Genomic DNA, 21,255 nt, shown 5'->3' on the forward strand with positions numbered 1-21,255 from the left:
AGGGAAGCCAGGGAAAGGTGAATGTTTGCAGCTTTTAAGTGTGTCCAGGTTAATCGTTGCATGTCTCTTAGGATAACTTATATTGTGAAAGCTGGGACATAGGACATAGGTCTTCAGCTTAATGGATGGACTTAAGGGTAATGACCATTTGTTTCTTTTGGGGTTATGTTTGGTTGGATTATGATTGATTGGAGTGCCATATGGACCTCTTATCTGCTATTTCTAGTATGCTCTGTTATCACCAAACTTGGTTACTAAAGACTCCTCAATAAAGCATTAGACATATCTGGTGTGATCTCGTTCACACCCCATAACAACTACTTCACTCCCCAAATGTCCAGCACAAATACTGCACGCCGGTCAGGAGTCAGAAATTGCTGTCTCCTAAATCAGTGGTAAGAGCCCAATTACTTGAGACATCACTGTTGCATCCCAAGGCTTGCAATAAGTAGAAGGTAGAGTCAGGAACTAGAGATGGGTATTAAACCATCTCAAACTAGGGACATGAGTGCTTTTTTGTGGAAGATTTTATTTATTTGAAAGGTAGGGAAAGGCAGAGTTACAGAGAAGGCGAGAGAGAGAGAGAGAGAGAGAGAGAGAGAGAGAGAGAGAGAGATCTTTCTTTCACTGATTCACTCCCCAAATGGCCACAATGACTAGGGCTGGGCCAGGTGGAAAACAGGAGCCAGAAGCTTCCTCCTGGTCTCCCATGTGGGTGCAGGGGCCAAGAACCTGGGCCATCTTCTGCTGCTATCCTGGGCACATTAGCAGGGAGCTAAATCAGAAGTGGAGAAGCTAGATCTTGAAGCAGTGCCTATATGTGATGCTATTGCCACAAGCAGCAGCTTAACTCACTATACTCTAGTGCTGGTCCAACATGAGTGTTTTAACTGGCATTTTTACTGCTATGCTAAATACCTGTTCCTCCTAGCATTTTAAAAAAGTATCGTTGTGAAAATGATCTCATGATAGGTGTTTGATGCAGCAGTTGAGATGCTGCTGGGACACCCACATTCCATATTTGAGGGCCTGGGTTCAAATCCTGGCTCTGCCTCTGATTCCAATTTTCCACTAATGCATAACCAAAGAGGCATCAGATGACAACCCAAATAGTTAGTTCCTTGCCAGTCAAATGGCAGATCTGCCCTGAGTTTCAGGCTCCTGGCTTTTGTCTGTCACAGTCCCAGATGTTGTATGCATTTGAGAAGTGGAACACTAGATGGGAAAACTTTTTTTTTGCCTTCCAAATAATTACTACATAAACACAAATTTTTAAAGAACTTGCTCAAAGTTACTAAAGTTACCTTAGTCCTGCATACTTTACTGATTCATTTGCTGTCTTACCCTTGAGATTCTGTGGTTGAGATGAGAGCTTAGAGAGACCTAAATTGGGTAAGGAGCGCTGTCGTAGAAGCAAGTGACCCCAATGGGGCAAACATTGTGGTGCAGGAAGCCAAGATTCCACCTGCAATGCCAGCATCCCATATTGGAGCAGTGGTTTGTATCTCAGCTGCTCTGCTTCTGATCCAGATCCCTGCTAATGTACCTAGGAAGGCAACAGAGAACACACCAAATATTTGAGCTCCTGTTACCTTTGTGGGAGATCCAGATAGGAATACTGGCTCCTGGCCTCTGCCTGAAGCAGCCTCAGCAGCCATTCGGGGAGTGTACCAGTACATGGAAGATATTTATATGTTACCCTCCCCACTTTCCACTCTGCCATCCAAATCAATCGATTTTTTTGTTTTAATCCAGCCTCTCCCAGGTGACCATGCTAGGTCTCAGAAGGAGTTTGGCAGCTTGGCTAAGATGAGAGGCTATGAAGGGAGGCCTTGCTGAGGCCTTTGCTGTGGTTTGAATATGGTATGTTCCCTGACCCTTAAACATTGAAATTTCATCGCCATTGTAGTAGCTCTGGGATGTGGAGTTTTCAAGAGGGTAATTAGGTTATTAAAGGGGAATTAATGCCTTTTTAAAAAAAGATTTATTTATTTTTGTTGGAGAGAAGCAGGGATAGATGGAGAGTTCTTCAATGACTAAAGTTAGGCCGATCTGAAACCAGGAGTCAGGAGCTACTTTTGTATCTCCCATGCGGGTGCAGGGTCCTAAGGTCCTAATCCTCTATTGTCCCCCCCACCCCAGGCCACAAATAGAGAGTTGCTGGGACACAAATAGGTGACAGGGATGCTGGTGCTTGCCAATTGAGCTATCGTGCCAGGCCCAAGTTAACACCTTTCTCATAGGAACGAGTTCTTGCTCCAGAGGGACTGGGTTAATGACTGAGTTGTTCCAAAGAGGCCAGTCCTCATGTTTTGTCTTTTCCTCACACTGCCTCTCGCCCTTCTGCTTTTTCAACATGTTGTGAAGCTGTACAAAGTCCTTACCATATGTGGCTGCTTGATTCTGAGCTTCTAAGCTCAAGAATGTTGAATTCATACATTTCTGTCCTTTACATGTTACCCAGCCAGGTATTCTGTCATAGTAACATGAAATAAGCTAAAACTGGCTCTTTCATCCTGCAGCTTGTGAAACCTGGAAGAAACAAGGATATCCCCTGCTTTTCCTCTCCCTCTATTCCTTAGGACAGCTAGTGACTGTACAGTTGGTAGTGTCAGGCCCATCCAAGGAGCTCTCGTTGTGCTTCTGGGTCCCTTTCAGGGACTGGATTATCACTGAGTATTGAGCCAATGGAAGAATATACATCCGCTCAAGACAGGCTCTGACTGTACTGGAAAAACTCCTCCCTGTCTCCCTGTCTTCTTTCCCCAGCTGCATTTCCTTCCTTTGCATGGATCTCTGGCATATAGGAAGACTGCTGGGAGTTGAAAGGGAGACTTTTGCCTCTCAGAAAGTTCCCATGGAATCTGGAGGAATATTGTATGGAGCTGACCACACTGCAAAGGCTGGTCCAGCAAGGGCTAGCAGTCAAATGGTTGGTAAAGGACAATGCTTGTGCAGCTAGTGAGGTATTGCTGGGGTATAAACAGGAAAGTAGCATTTCGAACCTGAATCTAATGAGGGATACCAGTGAGGGCCAAAGCATGTTACTTTGGGACTGCTGAAAAGGGCTAGTACACTAGGGAAGAAGGACTATCCAGGAAACTGTCCTGTTCTGTATGTTTCAGCTTGGAGTTGTGGACAGACACAGAATGGACCTGGTACAAAGTGTCATTAGTTTAGGGTCTGGGTTGCAACTCTGAGGTTTTCATCAAAACGTGCTTGGAGATGTGCTGTGAGATGTGCTGCAGCAGGACCCTCTATACCGTCAGTAGGAGCTTTGACTTTGGCTCTGCACATTTTCTTTCCATCCCCACAGGGCTTTCTTGTTCTGCACATCTACATTGACAAAGAAGATTGAAAAAATGATTTTGTTCTTTATATAAAGATCACTTTCCCTAGTTCCCTGTCCTGTAAATTGGAACTAAATATTCACTTTGGATTTTGGCACCACATTGACTTACTTTAAAAAAAAATTGTATCTGATGATTAAGAATAGTTCGTGGAAAAATGTAAGTAAATCTCAACATGATATTGTCAATTCCCCTGTGGTTGAAAATCCTAACTTTTAAATGTCCTAGGGTATGATGAAATTCATGTGCAAAACCATTGCTAGGCCCAGCGAGCCATAGAAGCCAGGGTCTTCCTGGGCCCAGATGTCTCTCATGTACAGTCCCTCCAAGTACCATAGAGAGGAAGCACAGTGAACCCATCAAAGTACTTGTCATTATATGCCTTTATTTTTCCCTGTTGACTATTTACAAATTTTATTTCAGTATATTTATAAGAACTATAATTTTGTTTTCCATGTTTTACATTCTTGAAGTCAGGGTCAGTCTAGTACATATTCATTCAAAAATGTACATTTAATGAGGACAAAGACAGCCCCAGGTCCTCTCATGAGGTTTGCTGCTTTGTACCCTCCTGTGGGTCAGGCAATCCAGGATACCTGATCTTGGTCTTCTTTTCTTGCTTTTTACTGTGTGAGCCAGAACCATTCTCAAAGACCCATGTGTGTGACTTCACTCCATTTCAAGTGCTTTCAGAATGTCATTTACTTAGCTGCCCTTGAAAGCATCCCTTCTTGCTGTGCAAGGTCAGGAAGTTTAGGTGCCCTAAAAGTAAGTATCTTCACCCCTACTGACAACTACTGACCCTGGGGATGAAGTCTGGCAAGATGGTAGGGGCCAAGATTCACACAAATTTTATTAACAGTGACCCTGACCAGTTGGTTTACTTAAGTAATGTAAGGTCTCCCGCCTCCTTCACCGCTCCCTCCCCTGAAAACCCAACACTATTTACACACAGTTTATATTGATCACAGGATACTATACAACAAACACAAACATAATTACACTTTCAGAGGACAAGTCACAATTTCTTTTTATGCTGAGCTGTGGAACAGCTAGAAGTCATTGCTCATAACCATTATAGGGTGCCATGCAGGTGGGAAGCTTAGTAAATGCATTTGATAGTTAATAACCCAAAGGGTTTGTATAAACAGAACAAGGAACACCCATTAGGAATGGCCACAGTCTCAGCAAAAGGCAGCCCCAAATATGAAAAAATATCTTAGCTTTGCTATTAACAATATGGTGCAAATTGTAAGAATATATCTCTGAAACTCCATTAAGATTGAATATATTGTTACATTTGCAAAGGCAAACCACAGTGGCAGATGGGGAATGAGCAAGAAATTCAGAGGAAACATATCACACATTCCCACAACAAAATGAACTTTGGAATGACAGACCGCGGGAATCTTTCCAATGGTAGAAATTCTAGGGAAAAGTGACTGGGAGTGTGGGGCTGGAGAGAAAGGGAAGGCAGGTGGAGGAATAGAGTGGAACACTGCATTCCAGACTTGGTATGGTCTTTTCCTCTGTCCAAGCTCCAAATTAAGTGCTTTTTCATTGGCTGAACCCCAGGATCACCCGACTGGTTTCTCTGCACTTCCAGGTACTCCATGTGAAGTGCGAAGTGTTAGGAAAGATGTAATCATCCAGGTGGAGGGAGTGTGCTTGCAAGACTGGAGAGGGGCTGGATGGCTGAAAATGGGGCTTGGCAACACCAAACACACAGACTACACTGAGAACATGACAAAGGAAGATTGGGCAATTCTCCAGTTAAAATGCCCAAGCCCATGGGAAACTCAGAAGACTGGAGTTCTTGAAAAGGAGAAATTGCCAAACCTCCTCTTCACCTTAATACAGAGTATGAGTTACAACAGATGTCAAGTGCTCTCACTGCAGTTATTAGGGCAAGATAGTCTTTTATGCTATTATATGTAGCTATGTAGAGCTGTAGAGATATTTACAACTGGCCTCTCTATCCTTCCTCTGTGCTGTGATGTCTTCCCATGCACTGCTACCACACATCTAAAACCCTGCTTTTGTTCACAGTGCTTGATCTCCCTGTATGATTTCAGCCCATATTGGAATTAAAGCCCTTCCAAGACCCAAGTCCAAATCAATCCGAGGACATTAAGTCTCCAGGCAGCTTGGCTCTCGATAGCAAGGCTGGGAGCTTCAGATGTGTAGTTATTTCTTTCTCTTTGTGTTGGACCTTTGTTTGGGGTGTCCAGATGTAAGCAATCATCGACATTTCAGTGGCAACGTTCCTGTTTTTAACTATTTTAAAAGATTGTGTGTGTGTGTGTGTGTGTGTAATTGTGCCTGAGACTATGTGTGGCCATATGTCAGTGGCTGCATGTCTGGGTGTGTCTAGTTGATGAGGGGACATGCCCCCTGTGTGTCTACATGTGACAGTGTGAGTCTATATGAACGTGGATGTAAGGGTCTATCTGTATGTTGTGCATGCCAAAGAGACAAACTGGACCCATCTAGGTAGCCAGTCTTTTGGGGTTCTTCTGTAATTCCCTGTCATCTTTTTTTTTCCCTGCTAGTAGAGAAAGTAGAGCTCTAGAACACCAAATCCAAGATGGAACTTGAGGCTTATTTTTGGAATCTAGGAGCCAACAATCATCCCAGGATGGTATACTAAAGTGCTTCCTGTTCCTGAGTGGGAACACAGTCCATGCCCCCAACTACCCAACACTTTTCTTTGGTCTTTACCATTCAGCTGCTAGTAGCTAGTCCCCTGAGCATTCTCTCATTTGCATCACCCCTGTCTGTAGCTGCCAGTACCCTCACATGTGTGTCAGGTTCACCAAGTGATTGGAATAAATGGAGGAGATATATAGTCATAAACCACTCCTACTCAGGTTTTATAGCCTTTCTGCCCCATTGTCTGTGTTATATTTCTATTCCTAATGCATCTTGCAGGGTTTCTCTCTAGCCCTTACTCTCAAATGTCTTTTCAGGGCCAAATAAAATAGTCTTTGCTCACAGTTTATCCCTCAAGGCACTACATTACCACTTGTTAGAGTTACATTAACTTCTCCTAGGTTTTCTGTCCAGGAAAAAGCACAAGTGGGTGGAAGGAGGGGATGAAGAATAGATGGAGGCCATCAGGAGATGTTGTTTCCTAGTGCAGAGAATTGGAAAGAAGCAGTCAGTTAATCAGCCTGGCCAAACAGAGCCTAATAGAGCCAGCCTCTTATATGGGAACAGGCCAAGGAAATTCTGGTGATTCTTGAAGGGCCACCAACATTATATATATACATATATATATATATATATATATATATATATATATACACACTCTTTTGGGAGTATTTCCTTTCATACCCATTCAAATCAGAAACAGATATGCAGAAATGCACTTATTATACACATGCACACAGTGTACATTCATGTGTGCACACAGATATGTTTTTACAGGAGTGCACACACATCCACACATTGTAGATGCACTTCTATATATACTATTATGGACTTACACCAATAGAAATAGCATTTCAAATAGCTGTATCTGCACATAGACCTAACTCAATGCACATATACACACCACCATCAACACCACCACCACCAGATTTTGCACACAGAAACACAAACACATTAATGCAGTTAAAGGGGTGGGTGGCTAGAGCGCTGAGGCCCTGCAGGAAAGGCTGGCTTAGGAGGCAGGGGGGACATGGATTGAGTGCTTGGAAAAGGTCATTCTGGCACAAGCTCTGTTAATAAGGTGGAGCTGTTTAGCAAGTTGGAGTGCAGGCCAATCCTACTTCCATCAGGAGCCCTGGTGAGTAGCAGTGCCCACATTCTCCATCTGCGTAGTTCATACCTCTTGCCTGGTTACTGGTCTTCAGAGGCGCTCCTGGTGTTATGGAATGAGGTTGGGTGTGTGACAGCTAGGCAGACTTTGCTGTAGCATCCCCTTCATCAAGGGGACAAAAAGAGAAATGCCTTGGTGGACAGAATTAGGACAGGGAGGAAGAGCAAGTGGGATGATTTTACCACTCACTGGCCTCATGTCCTCAAGCCTGGCGCATGTGTTCCATTTTTTTCCCCCTGGCTCACAGGGCTCCTGTAAAAGTTCAATGAGGTGATGGGCTGGTGAGCTCACTGATACTGTGCACTAGACAAAGAGAAAGGATTAGTATACAGATTTACAGCAATTGTTCACCTGCCATTCTAGATCAGATGATGAAATGGCTATTCTGAACTTTCTTAAGCCAGTGTTTATTCTAGTGCTTTCTCTAAGGATCAACTCAGCAACTGAGAGAAAGCTAACTCTGACTTAGAAGTACTGAGCTCCTATTATCAAGCATTTTAAAGCAGAAATACAGTTAAGACACACTTAAATCTCTTCAAAGATGCTAGCTCAGCCTGTATAGTTTCCAATCTGATGCCACCGTTCCTTGCCCCAATCTCTGTAAGCTTCTGCTAGAGAATGTTCTCTCATCCCACTTTGTACCCATGTACTCCTAACTCCCCACCCAGTCCTGTACCATCACACCACACTTTATAATACAACACAAATTATAGGGAAAAGGCACTTATAAATGCCTCCCAACTTTCTTATGGAGTGCACACTGTACTTCCAAGCCATGGTAGCCCTTCCTTTGGGCACCCCAACTCAACCCAGCTTGACTTTCTTCTATAAAGCTTAAGCAGAAGGTAAACAACATTCATAACCCCTGGGAGGGAACAAAACAAGAAAACAAAGTCATGAAAAGAAATTCAGACAACTTCAGGGCACAGAAAAGGTCCCAGCACTGTTTGGGAGTAAGACTCATACTCTCCTCTGCTGCTTTGTCTCTTGCACATTCCCAGAAGCTTTTCTATGCTCAGACTTTGAAAAGACAGGAAAGGAAATCGGTGCCCCCCCAACCACTTAATAAATGATTATTAAAAGCTATTAATAAATAATGCCTCCCAACTCCTCCTCAACCCCTTTCCTTCCTGCCAATATTCTTTCCAACTACTACACATCTCCTGTTTATAAGAGAAGTATTGAGCTACCTGAATTACCCAAATAACAAAGTAAATGAACAAAAGAGAAGGGGGGAAAACAACAACGAAAAAATGAAACCATTTTTAAAAGGAGGGCAGCAAAGTTGCCCTGGGACCCTGGAGGACTAAAAGATATGGTATGACCAGTAAATGACATTGAACAACCCAAAGGAGAGAGGGAAGAGGAATCGGGACCACCTGTCAACTTTAGGGACATAATCAGGTTTAAAGAGGTGGAGGGAGAAGAATTCAATGAAGGTACACCCAGGGCTTGGGGGACGACTGTCCTCAGAGTCTGAGCTGCTGTCTTTCTCCTGGCCATAGGTCATGAGCTCATCATCATTAAGGCTCCAGACACCATCAGCATCATACTTCAGCTGTTTCTCAAGACCATGGAGGTTGCTCTCGATATCGATGTTGACACATAAGTTGTCCAAATCATCAAGGCCCAAGCTTGCTTCTTGAGCACGCATCTGGCTATGGCGTGCAATGGGCCTCCCTCTGAGGCCTTGGCCATGGCTCTCATCTGAGCTCCAGCTCTCTTCAGAATCTTGATCTTCCTGGGTTTCAACATAGCCATGGGCCTCAACACGGTTGCAGATTTTGGTAGGAACAGCACAGCCATCAGTGTGGGAGTCATTAAAGTGAATGCTATAGCTGTCCCAGGTCTGTTCTGAGGTGGAGGGGAGGTCACTCAGGCTTTCACCAGTGGCCAGCTGGGCCGAGCCTGAGAGAGAAGACAGTGGGCTGAGGCTTTCCAAGGTGGCCAGCTGGGCCTGCTCTGAGGTTGAAGCCAAAGAGCTGAGGCTTTCTGGGCTCGCCAGGCAGGCCAGTGCAGGGCTGGTGGGAAGAGAGCAGGCTCCGTCTTCCATGTTAATCAGGCCATCCTTTGAGGAGATAATGGATAGGCTCATCAGTTTCCTATTGCCTAGATGGATACGCATGAAGGGGTGGGATGTGGGAGGGGTTTTCCCCATCATGGCACTGGTGGTCTCTGACAGAGCCATCTCCTCTCGGAGTCTCTGGTGCTCTGGGGGCTGAGGAACAGGACCAAGAGGCTGTGAGCATGCAAGGGAAGGTTTTGTTGGCTGCCAAGCTGTGATTTCCCTGGGGCCAGCTGCTCCCTCTGGACTGCTCTGTGGTAGATACAGGCCTGATTGGCAGGTGGGTCTGGGCTCCCACAAAGGAGGGAGGCTGATAGATGTTAACATACTGCCAGCAGCAAAGCCTCAATGTGGCTTTGGGAGTCTGAGGTGCCAAGGAAGGAGGGGGAGGCAGGTCAGCCCTTCTGGTTCTGTCTTCCTTTCATCCCACTCTTCCTTCCAGCTTTACTGCCTGCTCTGGAAGCATGCACAGTGGGCCAGATTTAGCCCAAAGGTCTGGAGAAATCTAGCTCTGCCACTTACTTGCCTTGTAAACTTGGACAGTGATCACTTATAAAGGAGTGATGATAGTCCACTTCCTTGTTAGCTGTTGTGTGCTTGTGTGTTATGCATGCACGTTTGTGTGTTTCATGAGGATTAAAGCAATTAAGAAATAGGCGAGGATCAAATGCTATGCCTGTGCTCAAGAGGTGTTCAGGGAAAGCTGATTGTCAGTCAAAAAGTCAAACCTGCACGTCTCCCACCGCCACTTCCTGGTAGAGGTAGCGGGCAATCATTCTGCGGGGTCTCCTATGTCGCCTACGCTGGTGCTGAGGTCCTCGGGTGAAGAAAAGGTAGTTGATATAGACATACTCCAGCAAGGACAGGAACACGAAGAACAAGCATACAAGGATGTAGATATCAATGGCTTTGATACAGGAAATGTTGGGGAGTTGATCCCGCATATGTGAGTCAATGGTAGTCAGGACGAGGATTGAAGTTAGGCCTATGAATGATAAAACACAAGTTTTGTCTCCTCTGGTGGTTGAAGTTCATGACAAGGCATTGGGGCCACATTACACAAGAAGGGAGCAGAGGTCATCTCTCAGGTAGGGAGGGCCCTCAGCAAAGGCCTTCAGCAGTCTAGGCTCAAGGACTTTGCTAAAATTTTCCCTTTACCATTGTGAAACTCAACCTATGCTTCAGGGGTTCAGTGCGTTGCCATTGCTCTCAGGGTCAAGCGCCAAATCTCTAGCCATACCTTGGTGCTTATTTATCCCTGCATTCCAACACTGCCTCATAATGCCCTTTAATCATTGGGAAAGTTTCACAAACCCTAAAATAGTACACACATATAAAGTTTAGTTCAGGATGAACCCTTACAAAATGAGGCTGAAAAGTCTATCAAGATGGCAGAGGAGAAAACTAGAGTTAAATCTAGGACAGTATGGTTTTCTGCTGTGTGAGGCCAAACAAACAAGAGAGTCAATCTCTTAGACCCCACTTCCCACTCTGATGATGTTCAAAACCCTTTCATGGATTCCCAAATGTAACTTGGTCTTTCCAAGTCTGTCCAGGGTATTTTCTGCTGTTCTCATCATTGCTCCAGCTCTTGTCCCAAGTGCCCCGTTAATTTAGTTTCTTTTTAGGGACTCTATGTTTTTAATCCAGATATTTCTTCCTCTGGAAAATGATAAGTCTATGTCTTTGCGTCCTGTAAGTTCTCAAAACCCATTTTGGAACAATACTTTCTTGGTGCAGTTTTAGCCACCGAGACTCTGAACTCTGACAGCTTGCATGTCTGCATTTCACTTAGACTTTTGTCAAGGGCAGCTCTTCTGGAAGCCCCCTGTTGTCTAACAGGGAGTTTTCATTTCTCATTATTCAATGCTTATTGTTTTGCATGTTGTAAGTTGATGACCTATTCATTTAACTTACATATTGTAGAAATACTGAATCCTGATACTTTGGGTCCAATATGCTAAGATTCAAACCCTGATTTATTTTTCACACCTGCTTCCAAGTTGATATTACTACTAGGGATTGGCTGAATACGGATTGCCTTGTCTATGTATGCAAAGTTCTGGGTGCTCCTTTCTTACTCTCAACTTTTTTTCTGAGTTAAATTATCCAAGTTCCTCCTTAGTGTGAGTTAAGACCTACCAATTGTCACTCTGGCAGCAGAAGAGTCAAAGTTCATCCAAAATGATATCCAGGAGAGAATGGTGGTGAGGACAGTAGGCCAATAAACCTGAACCAGGTAGCTGTTGACTTCCCTCTGCACCTGGAATTTCAGGATGAGGCGCATGTAGGAACCTGCAATGAGACACACTGGTGTCATATCAGGAAGGCATTGCTAAAGGGATTTGTAAGGTGGAAAGATACAGGATGGAGGCAAAGACAATGGAAAAGGACTGATGGGCAGGTTGATCCATAGCATTCCATCCACAGGCATCCAGCCTGGCCAGGCCACAGGTCTGGCTCTGTTTGTACATCAACAATCCAGTGACATGGTTCAGTAGGCTCATTTGGCACAATGGGTATGTTCTCTTCACCTTCTTTCCTCACTTGATTTATAATAGCTGAAACTTTGAAATGGGAAAGACAACAAATATTTGCAAGCTGCAAGTCAGTGCAGGGGTTGGGGATGGTAAGAGGCCAGTCCTGGGAGGAGGATGGCTCCTTTATATCTCTAGAATGTTTAAACCTGGCAAGCACTTCCCCATCTGTTCCTCAGTTTCAAGCAATTTGGCTTTACCAAGGGGACTTGGAAGGTGCACAGCACCAAAGGGAAATGGGAAGTGAGGTAACAAAGACAGTGTGGATCAAAGATAGAGAGAGGCCCCAGGAGTTTGTGGTGGTTCAGGAGAAGGAAGGAGTTAGACTCACCTGTATAGAAATACACCTCCTTACTAGTAATTGTCCTTCCCAGTAAACTGAACTGAGGTATTGTTAGCTCTTCAGTCATGTAGATGGCATTCTCATTGTCTTCCCAGGATAATACGACATCTTCAACTGTATAACCATCTTGGAAGGGGAGAGAAGCAGAGAGTCTCAGGAGATGAATATAGGTAGATTTTACACAAAAACAGCCTGAAAGCCAGTGGATGCTCAGAACTTCTAACTTTGGGATCTCTTTTATGGTTTTTCAGGTCTGGTAACAGAGGAGAAAGGGTATTTGGAAAGAAAATTCTCACTTTTGTGTTATTTAACCAGGAAGGCAAGTGTAGCTGTGAGCTTCCACTCATTAGCTTGTGCACAATTTCCCAGTAGAAAGGTACCACAGGTAGCACTTTGCCATAGGATTATTCATACTCGAAAGACCACATGTTTCCTGATTGTCTGTATCTATCTATTGATCACAAACTGTGGGTAGAGGGTGGGAGTACAGGAGATATGCTATTCTACTCACTGTCAATTCTACTTATGGTTTATGTGTCACCACAGCCCCTGGATCACCATAGGGCTTCAAGGGAAATACATACAGCTCTCCACCTCCAGCTTGCAGGCCTGCTTGTCCATTGGGAATTTATGCAGATCCATGGAACAGGCTGCTGTGGTAGTGAGTCTGTAAAGGAACATGAAAAGTCAAGTTAGCCTGGACAAGCAATAATTCCTGAAGAAGATGGGGATGATTACCTCAAGGACTATGTGTAGGGAAATTAGAGGGCATTGGAATGTGACAAATCAGGAGACCTGCCAAGACTGAGACAAAGAACAGATGTATGGTCTTTCAGAATGGGGAGAGGCCTTGAGCAAACCAAATCCAGGGACAGAAGCAGCATGAAGATAAACAGGTGTGCTACAGTGAAGTCTCTGAGGCTCCAGATATGACATGCTTCTGCATAAATGTCAGAGGTACAGGCCTCTGGGAGCGCTGGGCATGTACAATTAGAAACTTAAGACTTTCTTAATTTAAAATTTATACTATTTCCATGGTACAATTCCATAGGCACAGGGATTTCCCCCTCTGCTCCCTTTTCCCTCCTTCATTGTTTTCCCCCATATTATTACAATAGTATAGTCCTTCAACAACAATTGCAAGACCAATATTCTGCTATTTAAGTGTACATCTTTAAATGAAACATGTATGATCCATGATATTCAAGCTTTGTTTTCCTCTGACTCCATAGTCTTGGCCCATGGGAAAATTGGGCCATGAGAAATGAGAGAGAAAGGAAAGAAGTAAGAGCATTTAGTAGAGAAAAAGAATGATTAGGGCTGTAAACTGGGATGTGAGCCCTAGTAGGTCTCTCAGAGACAAGCTTATCTCTCAGCTTCTGTCTAGAGATGCTCTGTAAGTGATTATATTAAAGGAGTCCCAGTACAAAGGAAAAGGAGAATCCAAGGCATAGGGACATGCCAGCCAAGGGCGTCTGGGGGAAATTTGTAAAGCAAGGGGGAGTTGCTTCGTGATTGCTTTAGAGTGTGTCTGTGGGGTACTCAGTAGGAAGGAGGAAGTCAGCCAGGAGAGCCCCAGGACCCTAGGGCACTCACCGGATGCCATACCGCACTGTTCCATCTGGGTGAAGCTGAAACACACGATTTTCCACAGTCACATCATGAACAAAAACATCCTTGCTATTCAGAAAGTAGCAGTCAGGGACCCATAATTTCTTGTGCATCTGATAGTCTAGGGTCAGGTTCAGGTTGGTTTCATAGTATGCTAAGCGTGAATCCTTCCAGGTCTGATGAAAAAACATTGTGATAGTGTAGTCCTGGAGAGAGAAAGGCAAATGCCATTTGTATGTTAGGGTGTCCAGTTCTCCATCCTGTGTGTGTGTGTACGTGTGTATGCAAGTATATGGAATATATCATAAATATGAATAAGTATGAAACACATGCTGAAGAAAGAAAAATAAAATGAACTTCGTGTAATTAAAATCTAGGTCAAGAAACAAAGTTGGGTGGGGTTGACACTTTGCTATAGCAGGTAAAATCACTGTCTGCAGTGCCAGCATCCCATATGCGCACTCCGCTTCAAATCCATCTCCCTTCTTATGACCTAAGAAAGCAGCAGAGCATGGCTCAAGTGCTTAGGCCCTTGTACCTGTATGGAAAACATGGAGGAGGTTCCTGACTCCTTACTTCGGAGCAGCCCAGCTGCAGCCATTATGGATATTTGGGGAGGGAACCAGTGGACAGAAGACCTCTCTCCCTCCTCTCCCCCCTGTATTCCTGCCTTTCAAATAAACATAACTCTTAAAAAAATAGAGTTACTAATTACTTTCAGTTGTCATGTGTCATTTCCAGAACATATACTTTTCACCCCCAGGATGAACTATTATCCTAAATATAATAATAATCCCTTTTTTTAAAAGGTCTCTGTATACTTTTCTAGAAAACATATTGTTTTGTTTAACATTTTTAAGTTTATCTGCATGCGATCATACTGAATTTATAATTTTTTATTCAATATTGTATTAGTGGGTTCATTTAGATTGAGTAATGGTGATTTATTCACTTACATTGATGGATAATATTCACATATAGAATGTGCTATGTATATTTTCATATGAATGTACCATAATACTACAACATTGATGAAACAAAAAGACCTAAGTTTAAAGAACCAAGAGCAGTTGAGGTTTCCCAGAATTTCTGATTCTGTAACATTGGAATTGTCAATTCCCACTATGGTTTTACTTCAATTTTTTTTAAGATAAAGATTTAAAAAAAAACTTTATTTAAAAAATTTATTTTTGTACTACAAAATTCAAAAATCCAAAATAAAATTTAAAAAATTCATTGAAATGAAATAAAATTTAAAATTAAAATAAAATTAAATAAAAATTAAAAATTAAATTAAGAACTATGGCTTTACTTTTTAAGACAATGATTTTTAAAAAAATATTTTAAAATGTATTTATTTTTGTACCACAATTCAAAAATTCAAAATAAAATTTAAAAAAGTTTATTTTTTATTATGCATTTGTAGGTATAGGGCTTTCCTCTTTCCCTCTGCTTCCTTCCCCTTCTCCCCTCTTCATTGTCCCCTGTATTTTACAATGATACAGTCCTTCAGCTGTATTCACAATTAGAGCTTTCTGCTCTTGATGTGTGTGTCATGACACTGTAGGTAAAAGCAATGGTAAACAGTCTAGTATCTTGCTGTCAAGGTATATTTAACTGATTACTAACATGATCAAGCATCTTTTCATGTGTTTGTTTGCTATTTTCTGAATTTTCTGTTTTTGAAAATATTGTTATTAATTCATAGGAATTATGTATATATGCTGGTGTCAACACTTTATGCTGAAAATATCTTAGTGTACTATGACTGACTCTTACACACTTGTTATGTGGTTTTGTTTGTTTTGCAAAACAGAAATTCCAGAGTTTTTTTTTTATTTCATTTGAGACTTCAATTTATTTTTTTCTTGTTCCTGAGGGACTATAGTTTCCAAACTTGCCTCATTTCCCTGTGAGTCTGCCAAAGGTCAGAACTATTGGGGTGCTTTATGACACTGCTCCTTGTACCACGTCCTCTGTCCCTTACACCATGGCTAGAACTGGCACACTTACCATGTTTGTTTCTGAGATCTGTTCAATGCTGGAGACATAGACAGATATTCTCACGGGCACAGGGTCACCTATAATACAAGTAGACATTATCATATGAAGGAACGAAGAAAGATTAAGAGCACAGACTTCAGAGCCAGACTGGATTTGAATTTGCTTTGATACTTCCTAGTTGTGTGATCTTGACTAAGTTACCATCCTCTTTGAGCCTTGGATTCTAATGGGAAAAATTGGAATCATAATAATACTAATCTCACATTAATGCAGATTAAGCACTTATATCCAATGATATGCTGAAAGGCAGGAGCCAGGACATGATAAAAAAGGAGGCGGGGGCTAAAATACTCTTTTCCTAACTGTTTTCCTGATAAAAATCCTACTGGAGTGATTCTACAAAGGCTTAGATTCATGAATGTGTGGGAGATGATGTGGAGATGTGAGTGAATGTGTAAGCATGTTTGTGCAAGTCCATGAACTCATCTGTGTGACTTTGCGAACTGTATGTATGAGTATATGTGAGCATGTTCATGTGTCCCCATAAATTTGTGAGCATTCATGTGCAGGTCAATGTATCAATATATGTGAGCTTGTTTATGTGATTGAATCTGTCGTATGGGAGTCAATGTGTCTGCATACATATATGTATAGGTATGCTATTGTGTGGGACTGAGTATAGGCATATGGTCAAGTACAGATTAACACAGGAGGATGACAAATATGAGGGAGTGAATGTGTGACTATGTACATTTATATGTAAATGTATGAGTAAATGTAATTTTTGAGTTTGTATATATGTATGAATGTGTGAGCACATGTGTATGTGAGCATGAGTGATTTTTTCATATTTTCATGTGAATTTGTGTGCTTCACTGTGTTCTGTAGGAGTAAATGTTTGAGGACATTTGGACACATTTGTGTGCATATGTCAATGTATGACATGTGAGATGGCTGTGTGAGTGTATGTGCTCATGTGCGAGTGAATGTGAGTAGGTGTGTGCATGTGAGCTTATCTGAGTGGGTGAGCAACTTTGTGAGTGTCTGAGTGAATTTGTAAGCACGCACATGAGTTGATGTGTAAATGCTTGGATTTGTTTTTGTTGGAGTGAAGCTATGAGCATGGTTTGGGTAAATGGATATGTGAGCATATTTGTGTACGTCAGTGAATTGTGTATGTGTGTGAAACTGAATGTATATATGTTCTTGTGTTATATTTGTGAGCATGCCTATGTGTGAGTGAATACGTGGAAATTCATGTTTATGTGAACATGTACTGATATACATTTATGTGGGTATGTGCAGTATGTTTTGTTCATGTGTTCATATATTTAATGTTTTCACATGTTAGATTATTCATGTGTCAGTGCATGAATCCATAGTAGTGTGCAGATGCCTATCAGTGTATGTATGCACGTTTTTAGTGTCCTAGTGGATCTGTAAACAAATATAAACATGTTAAAGTATGTTTTCATGTATATGAACATGATCATCACCGAATGATGGTGTGAACATGCGTATGTTTGTATATGTGAGTGACACCTTATATTCATGTTTTGAGAGGACTGGTATATTAATGTGTATTGGTATGTTTGTGTGAGTGAATATGTGAGCATGTACATACAAATATGAATGTGTGAGCTAATGAGTGTGTAACTGTATCAAAGAATTTGCTGTCCTTATGTGAGCATGTTTTTGAATGAATATGTAAGCATATTCAATATGTATATGTGTGAACATGTTTGTGTGTCTGAATACATGTTAAGATTTGTGAATGAATTTGAAAGTGAGCCGTTTCAAAACCAGGGACCAGGAGCTCTTTCGTGTCTCCCACATGGGTGCAGGGTCCCAAGGCTTTGGGCTATACTTTACTGCTTTCTCAGAGCACAAGCAGGGAGCTGGATGGGAAGTGGGGCTGCCGGGATTAGAACCGGCGCCCATATGTCCCTAGTGGGGACATTAGCCACTAGGCCACCTTGCCGGGCCCTCTACCTCAGCTTTTAATGGCACATCCACCTTGGATACCTTGGAAAGTGACTTCTGCCCTTTCATTCACTCCAAAGGGAGCAAGGAGTGAAGCACACGCTCTAGTTAAGAGTTTCACTTCTATGTCTTAGGGCCCAGCAACTTCGTCTCATTGGGGAGGCCTCACTGGAGGAGTCACAGTGTATTCAAAATACTGATATTCATATGCATGAATGTGTACTATTAGCATTCATTAACCCCTTAAGGTGGGTATCTAGTTCAAGCTCCAATAGGAAACTGGGTGCTTTGGTTTAGGCTCTATGCTCTTTAGTTTATTCACCTTGCTTTGACTAATTTCTACTTACCATACCATTTATTTTAAATCCTTGGTCTAGATTTGTGGGGTATTCCATGAACCAATGAATAAAACTACAATTGTGTGGGGTTGGAGTATGCTGCCTATTACTAACAATTGTGTGAGTCAGGTCATTAACTGATTCCAACTGGGATAGAAGTGGCATATGGACTTCCTGGAAGTATGTATGCCACTATCCTTGTTATTTTGTATCTATGCCCTAGAGAGCTCAGCACTGGACTGAGGAGTTTGAATTTTATTAGGCAGTTAGATAAGGCCATTTGAGTTCCTGAAGTGATCTAGATGGGTTTTCTAAAGATCACACTGAATGCACTGATTTGAATGAACTGAACTTGGTGGGAGCCCAGGTGAAAGGGCTATGCCCTTAATCTTGAGTGGACCAGGGTGCCAAGAACGTTTTCAAGGAGAACCATGAGTGTCCTTCCCATTGCTGGAGCAGATAATTCTAACCTGAGACGCACAGTACACCCCAGCCTGTGTTTAGTTCTTCTGCAGTGGCGCCAGTGAATGAAGTATGCAGAGGGCAGAAGTGGTTTGAAATTCCAAGGGTAGGGCAGAATGGGGGATGGGAGCCGTGGGGTCTTGACAGGGTCCATAAGTTGAAATGTGCAGGGCAGCAGTGCTGAACCTGAAGGAGGTCCATAGATCCGCGCACAGCATGTGGCTGCTTTCCTGTGCCTCAGCTCTGTTCCACCTAACACAAAGGCGTCTAGTGTCCAGATATGGCTTACCTCCGAAATTGGGTCTCAGACGGACATCATATTTTGACAGCACTCTGTCCAAAATCTTTCGAACCACAGCTTTATCTGCACAATTTTTGCTGAAATAGAGAAGTTACCAGTGAATCCTGGTTGACATGTAGCTGATTGACCAGTGGCCCATGTGCCAGGGCCTTACCTTCAGCATATATGCAGACATGTCCAGTCATACATCTACACTCTGTCCCCCTTCTTCTCCCTTCCCCATGGTGAGTCATCCAGAAGCACAGCAATGACGCAGGCTTCTATTTCCCTCCCTCTTGCCAGCTCTTATGCAGAGGGTAGGACACAAGGGCTGGACCCTTGTTACCAGGCAAAACTGGGGTGGAGGAGAGGAGAAGGGAGAGAAGTGGCGAGTCAGAACCCTCGGAACTTGGCATGGCTTCAGTCACCTAAGGAACCCCACACTGAGATCAGTCTGGATCTGGCTTTCCAGGTGGGTGGGGCTCTTCCTGCCAGGGATACCTGCTCGCCCCAGGAAAAGCCATCTTCTACTTCCAGTGTCCTCTCAGCCCGAGTCAATGCCCTCCACTTCAATGTTGTATTCCCCCTACCTGAGTTGCACAGTTTCTTGTCACATTTAAGTCAACCTTGATTTTGCATGTCTTCGTTTTTAAGACTTGGCAAATGGTATGTGACACACACTATAGGAGGGCTTGTAGCAGAAATTCATAGCCCTCCTCGAATTGAGCCATTTCAGATCCTTAAAGCTCAAAAAGACATCCTCTCTGGGAGCAGGCATCTCTCTAAGGAAATGCTTTTGGCCTGGACATGTCTAGGGTGTGGACATGCGAGTGGACCTAGATCAGTTTTGCAAAGAGCTGGCCTTTCCAGTGGCCTCCGAGCTGCTCACTCAATTTTCCTGGACCTTCAGTGGGGCTCTTTCCCCTAAAAGGGTTTGTAAATAAGAACAGGCCCTTGACATTATTGTGACCCTGCTGCCCCTGGAATGTGTATGTGTGCATTCGTCTGTGTGTACACTCATGTGTGTTCACTGGCGCAGTCTTGTATGTTAGGTTGAAGGCATTGCAGAGCAGTCTGCTGGAACCTTCCTAAGCAACCACCTCTTTCATATGAATACATGCTCATTTCTGATTTTACATTTAAAATGATTCCTATTTTAATAACAGTTCATGTTTAAATATTCCAGAACATACACAGATTAAAGACATGCATTCCCACCTGTTTCTGACCACACAGTCTCCATGTGCCAGCACAAAGTATCTGTGGTCAGCATAAATACATGTGTCTGTATAATCTACATGTATGTAAAGGCTGGCTGTTTGACACTTCTCCAGATATTTGTAGACCCAAACAAACTTGAAATCAAACAACAAAATACTTGAATCTTCAAGTGTTTTCAAAGGCATAACAACAAAAGTGTACCCATCCCAGGGGGTAGGGTAATACGACCACCAGTTGCACTGTCTGGTCTGATTACGTTGAATTGACAATTTCTATTTGCCACAAGGGAAGGCTGTCACCCCTCAACACAAACAGGGCACATAGGCATGCATGGGCCTTAGGGAAGAGAATAAAATCCGGACTCAGACAGGTGTCTCTCATGTCTGTTTTGTGAATTGCTCACCACTGTGTACCTACCCGACGCCCACCTCCCCCCCCCCAATTTCACAGGTTCAAAGACTTATGTGGCAAAGCTGCCCAGGGCCTTAGTTATTGGAGATGGCTGGTCAGATCCTGGGGTGGGGGGTTTCCTCAACGCCCCCACCCGCTCGCTCGCTGCAATTTAGACATGCAGCAGGGCATTTAGGCGGCGCGGTAACAGGTGGGCAGAATCACAGGGTTCCATCTCAACTAGCCACCCCCCACTCTCACCTCATCCCCTCGGGGCAAGCAGGACTAGGAGCTTGGGCTCAGGTAGCCTGGGTCTGGGTCTGCTGCGCCACCGACCCCCTCCCTCTCCAGAGGCTGTCTTCCTGCTCCCACTGTCACTGTCCCAGTTCTGGCTTACCAATTGAAGAGGTCCAGGACGACTTGGGGCATGGTGGAGGGGATCTCCGAGTGGGATTCCGCTGTCGGACTGGGGCCGTTGCTCTCTGCGAGCCAGGTCTTGATGAGCAGCAGGAGCACAGCGGCTCGCAGCATGGCTCGGATACCCATGGCTGCGATACCCTGGGGGCAGGAGGGTGTGGGAGATGGCTGCGGACCGCTTAGAAGAGGAACTAAGGCAGGTGGGAAGCAGTGAGTGAGAGGCGAGGGAAGGGATCCCCAGCTCTTCAGCAAAGAGTCCAAAGCCCAGAAGCAGCCACGAGCAGCTCTATCTGAAGCAGCATCCCCTGGGACGCGCTCCGCAGCTGCGAGAGTGCTCTCAGCTGCGACTGGGCACCGAGCCCAGTGCCCGCCTGGCTCCACCCATTCCGACGACAGCACTGGCCTGGCCAATCCAGCAGGTGCCAGGAGCC

The 21,255-nt window shown here is 43.7% G+C and overlaps 1 protein-coding gene across 1 annotated transcript; it reads right to left on the reverse strand.

Moving 5' to 3' along the window:
• Positions 1-8,479: 8,479 nt before the first annotated feature.
• Positions 8,480-20,953, reverse strand: GABRQ (gamma-aminobutyric acid type A receptor subunit theta). Its single transcript, XM_041000022.1, has 9 exons — positions 20,805-20,953; positions 18,806-18,894; positions 15,743-15,810; positions 13,715-13,935; positions 12,703-12,785; positions 12,107-12,244; positions 11,381-11,533; positions 9,967-10,223; positions 8,480-9,241 (listed from the first exon to the last, which is right to left on the reverse strand). Exons 1-9 carry the CDS (start codon positions 20,951-20,953, stop codon positions 8,480-8,482), a joined length of 1,920 nt encoding a protein of 639 aa, XP_040855956.1.
• Between the last annotated feature and the right edge of the window lie 302 nt (positions 20,954-21,255).

This window comes from Ochotona curzoniae, unplaced genomic scaffold (genome assembly GCF_017591425.1).
Source record: "Ochotona curzoniae isolate NIBS_2020 unplaced genomic scaffold, NIBS_Ocur_1.0 scaffold_1852, whole genome shotgun sequence".
Lineage (NCBI taxonomy): Eukaryota > Metazoa > Chordata > Mammalia > Lagomorpha > Ochotonidae > Ochotona > Ochotona curzoniae.

What these genes read in the sequence shown, in the direction of transcription:
- GABRQ (XM_041000022.1), bottom strand. Translation starts at nt 20,953, where the DNA reads ATGGGTATCCGAGCCATGCTGCGAGCCGCTGTGCTCCTGCTGCTCATC. An exon ending in CAAGCTGGAGGTGGAGAGCT is followed by an intron (nt 12,245 to 12,702) that starts GTATGTATTTCC and finishes TCCCCTTCCAAG; the next exon opens with ATGGTTATACAGTTGAAGAT. An exon ending in TGGCGGTGGGAGACGTGCAG is followed by an intron (nt 9,242 to 9,966) that starts GTTTGACTTTTT and finishes ATCTCCTCAAAG; the next exon opens with GATGGCCTGATTAACATGGA.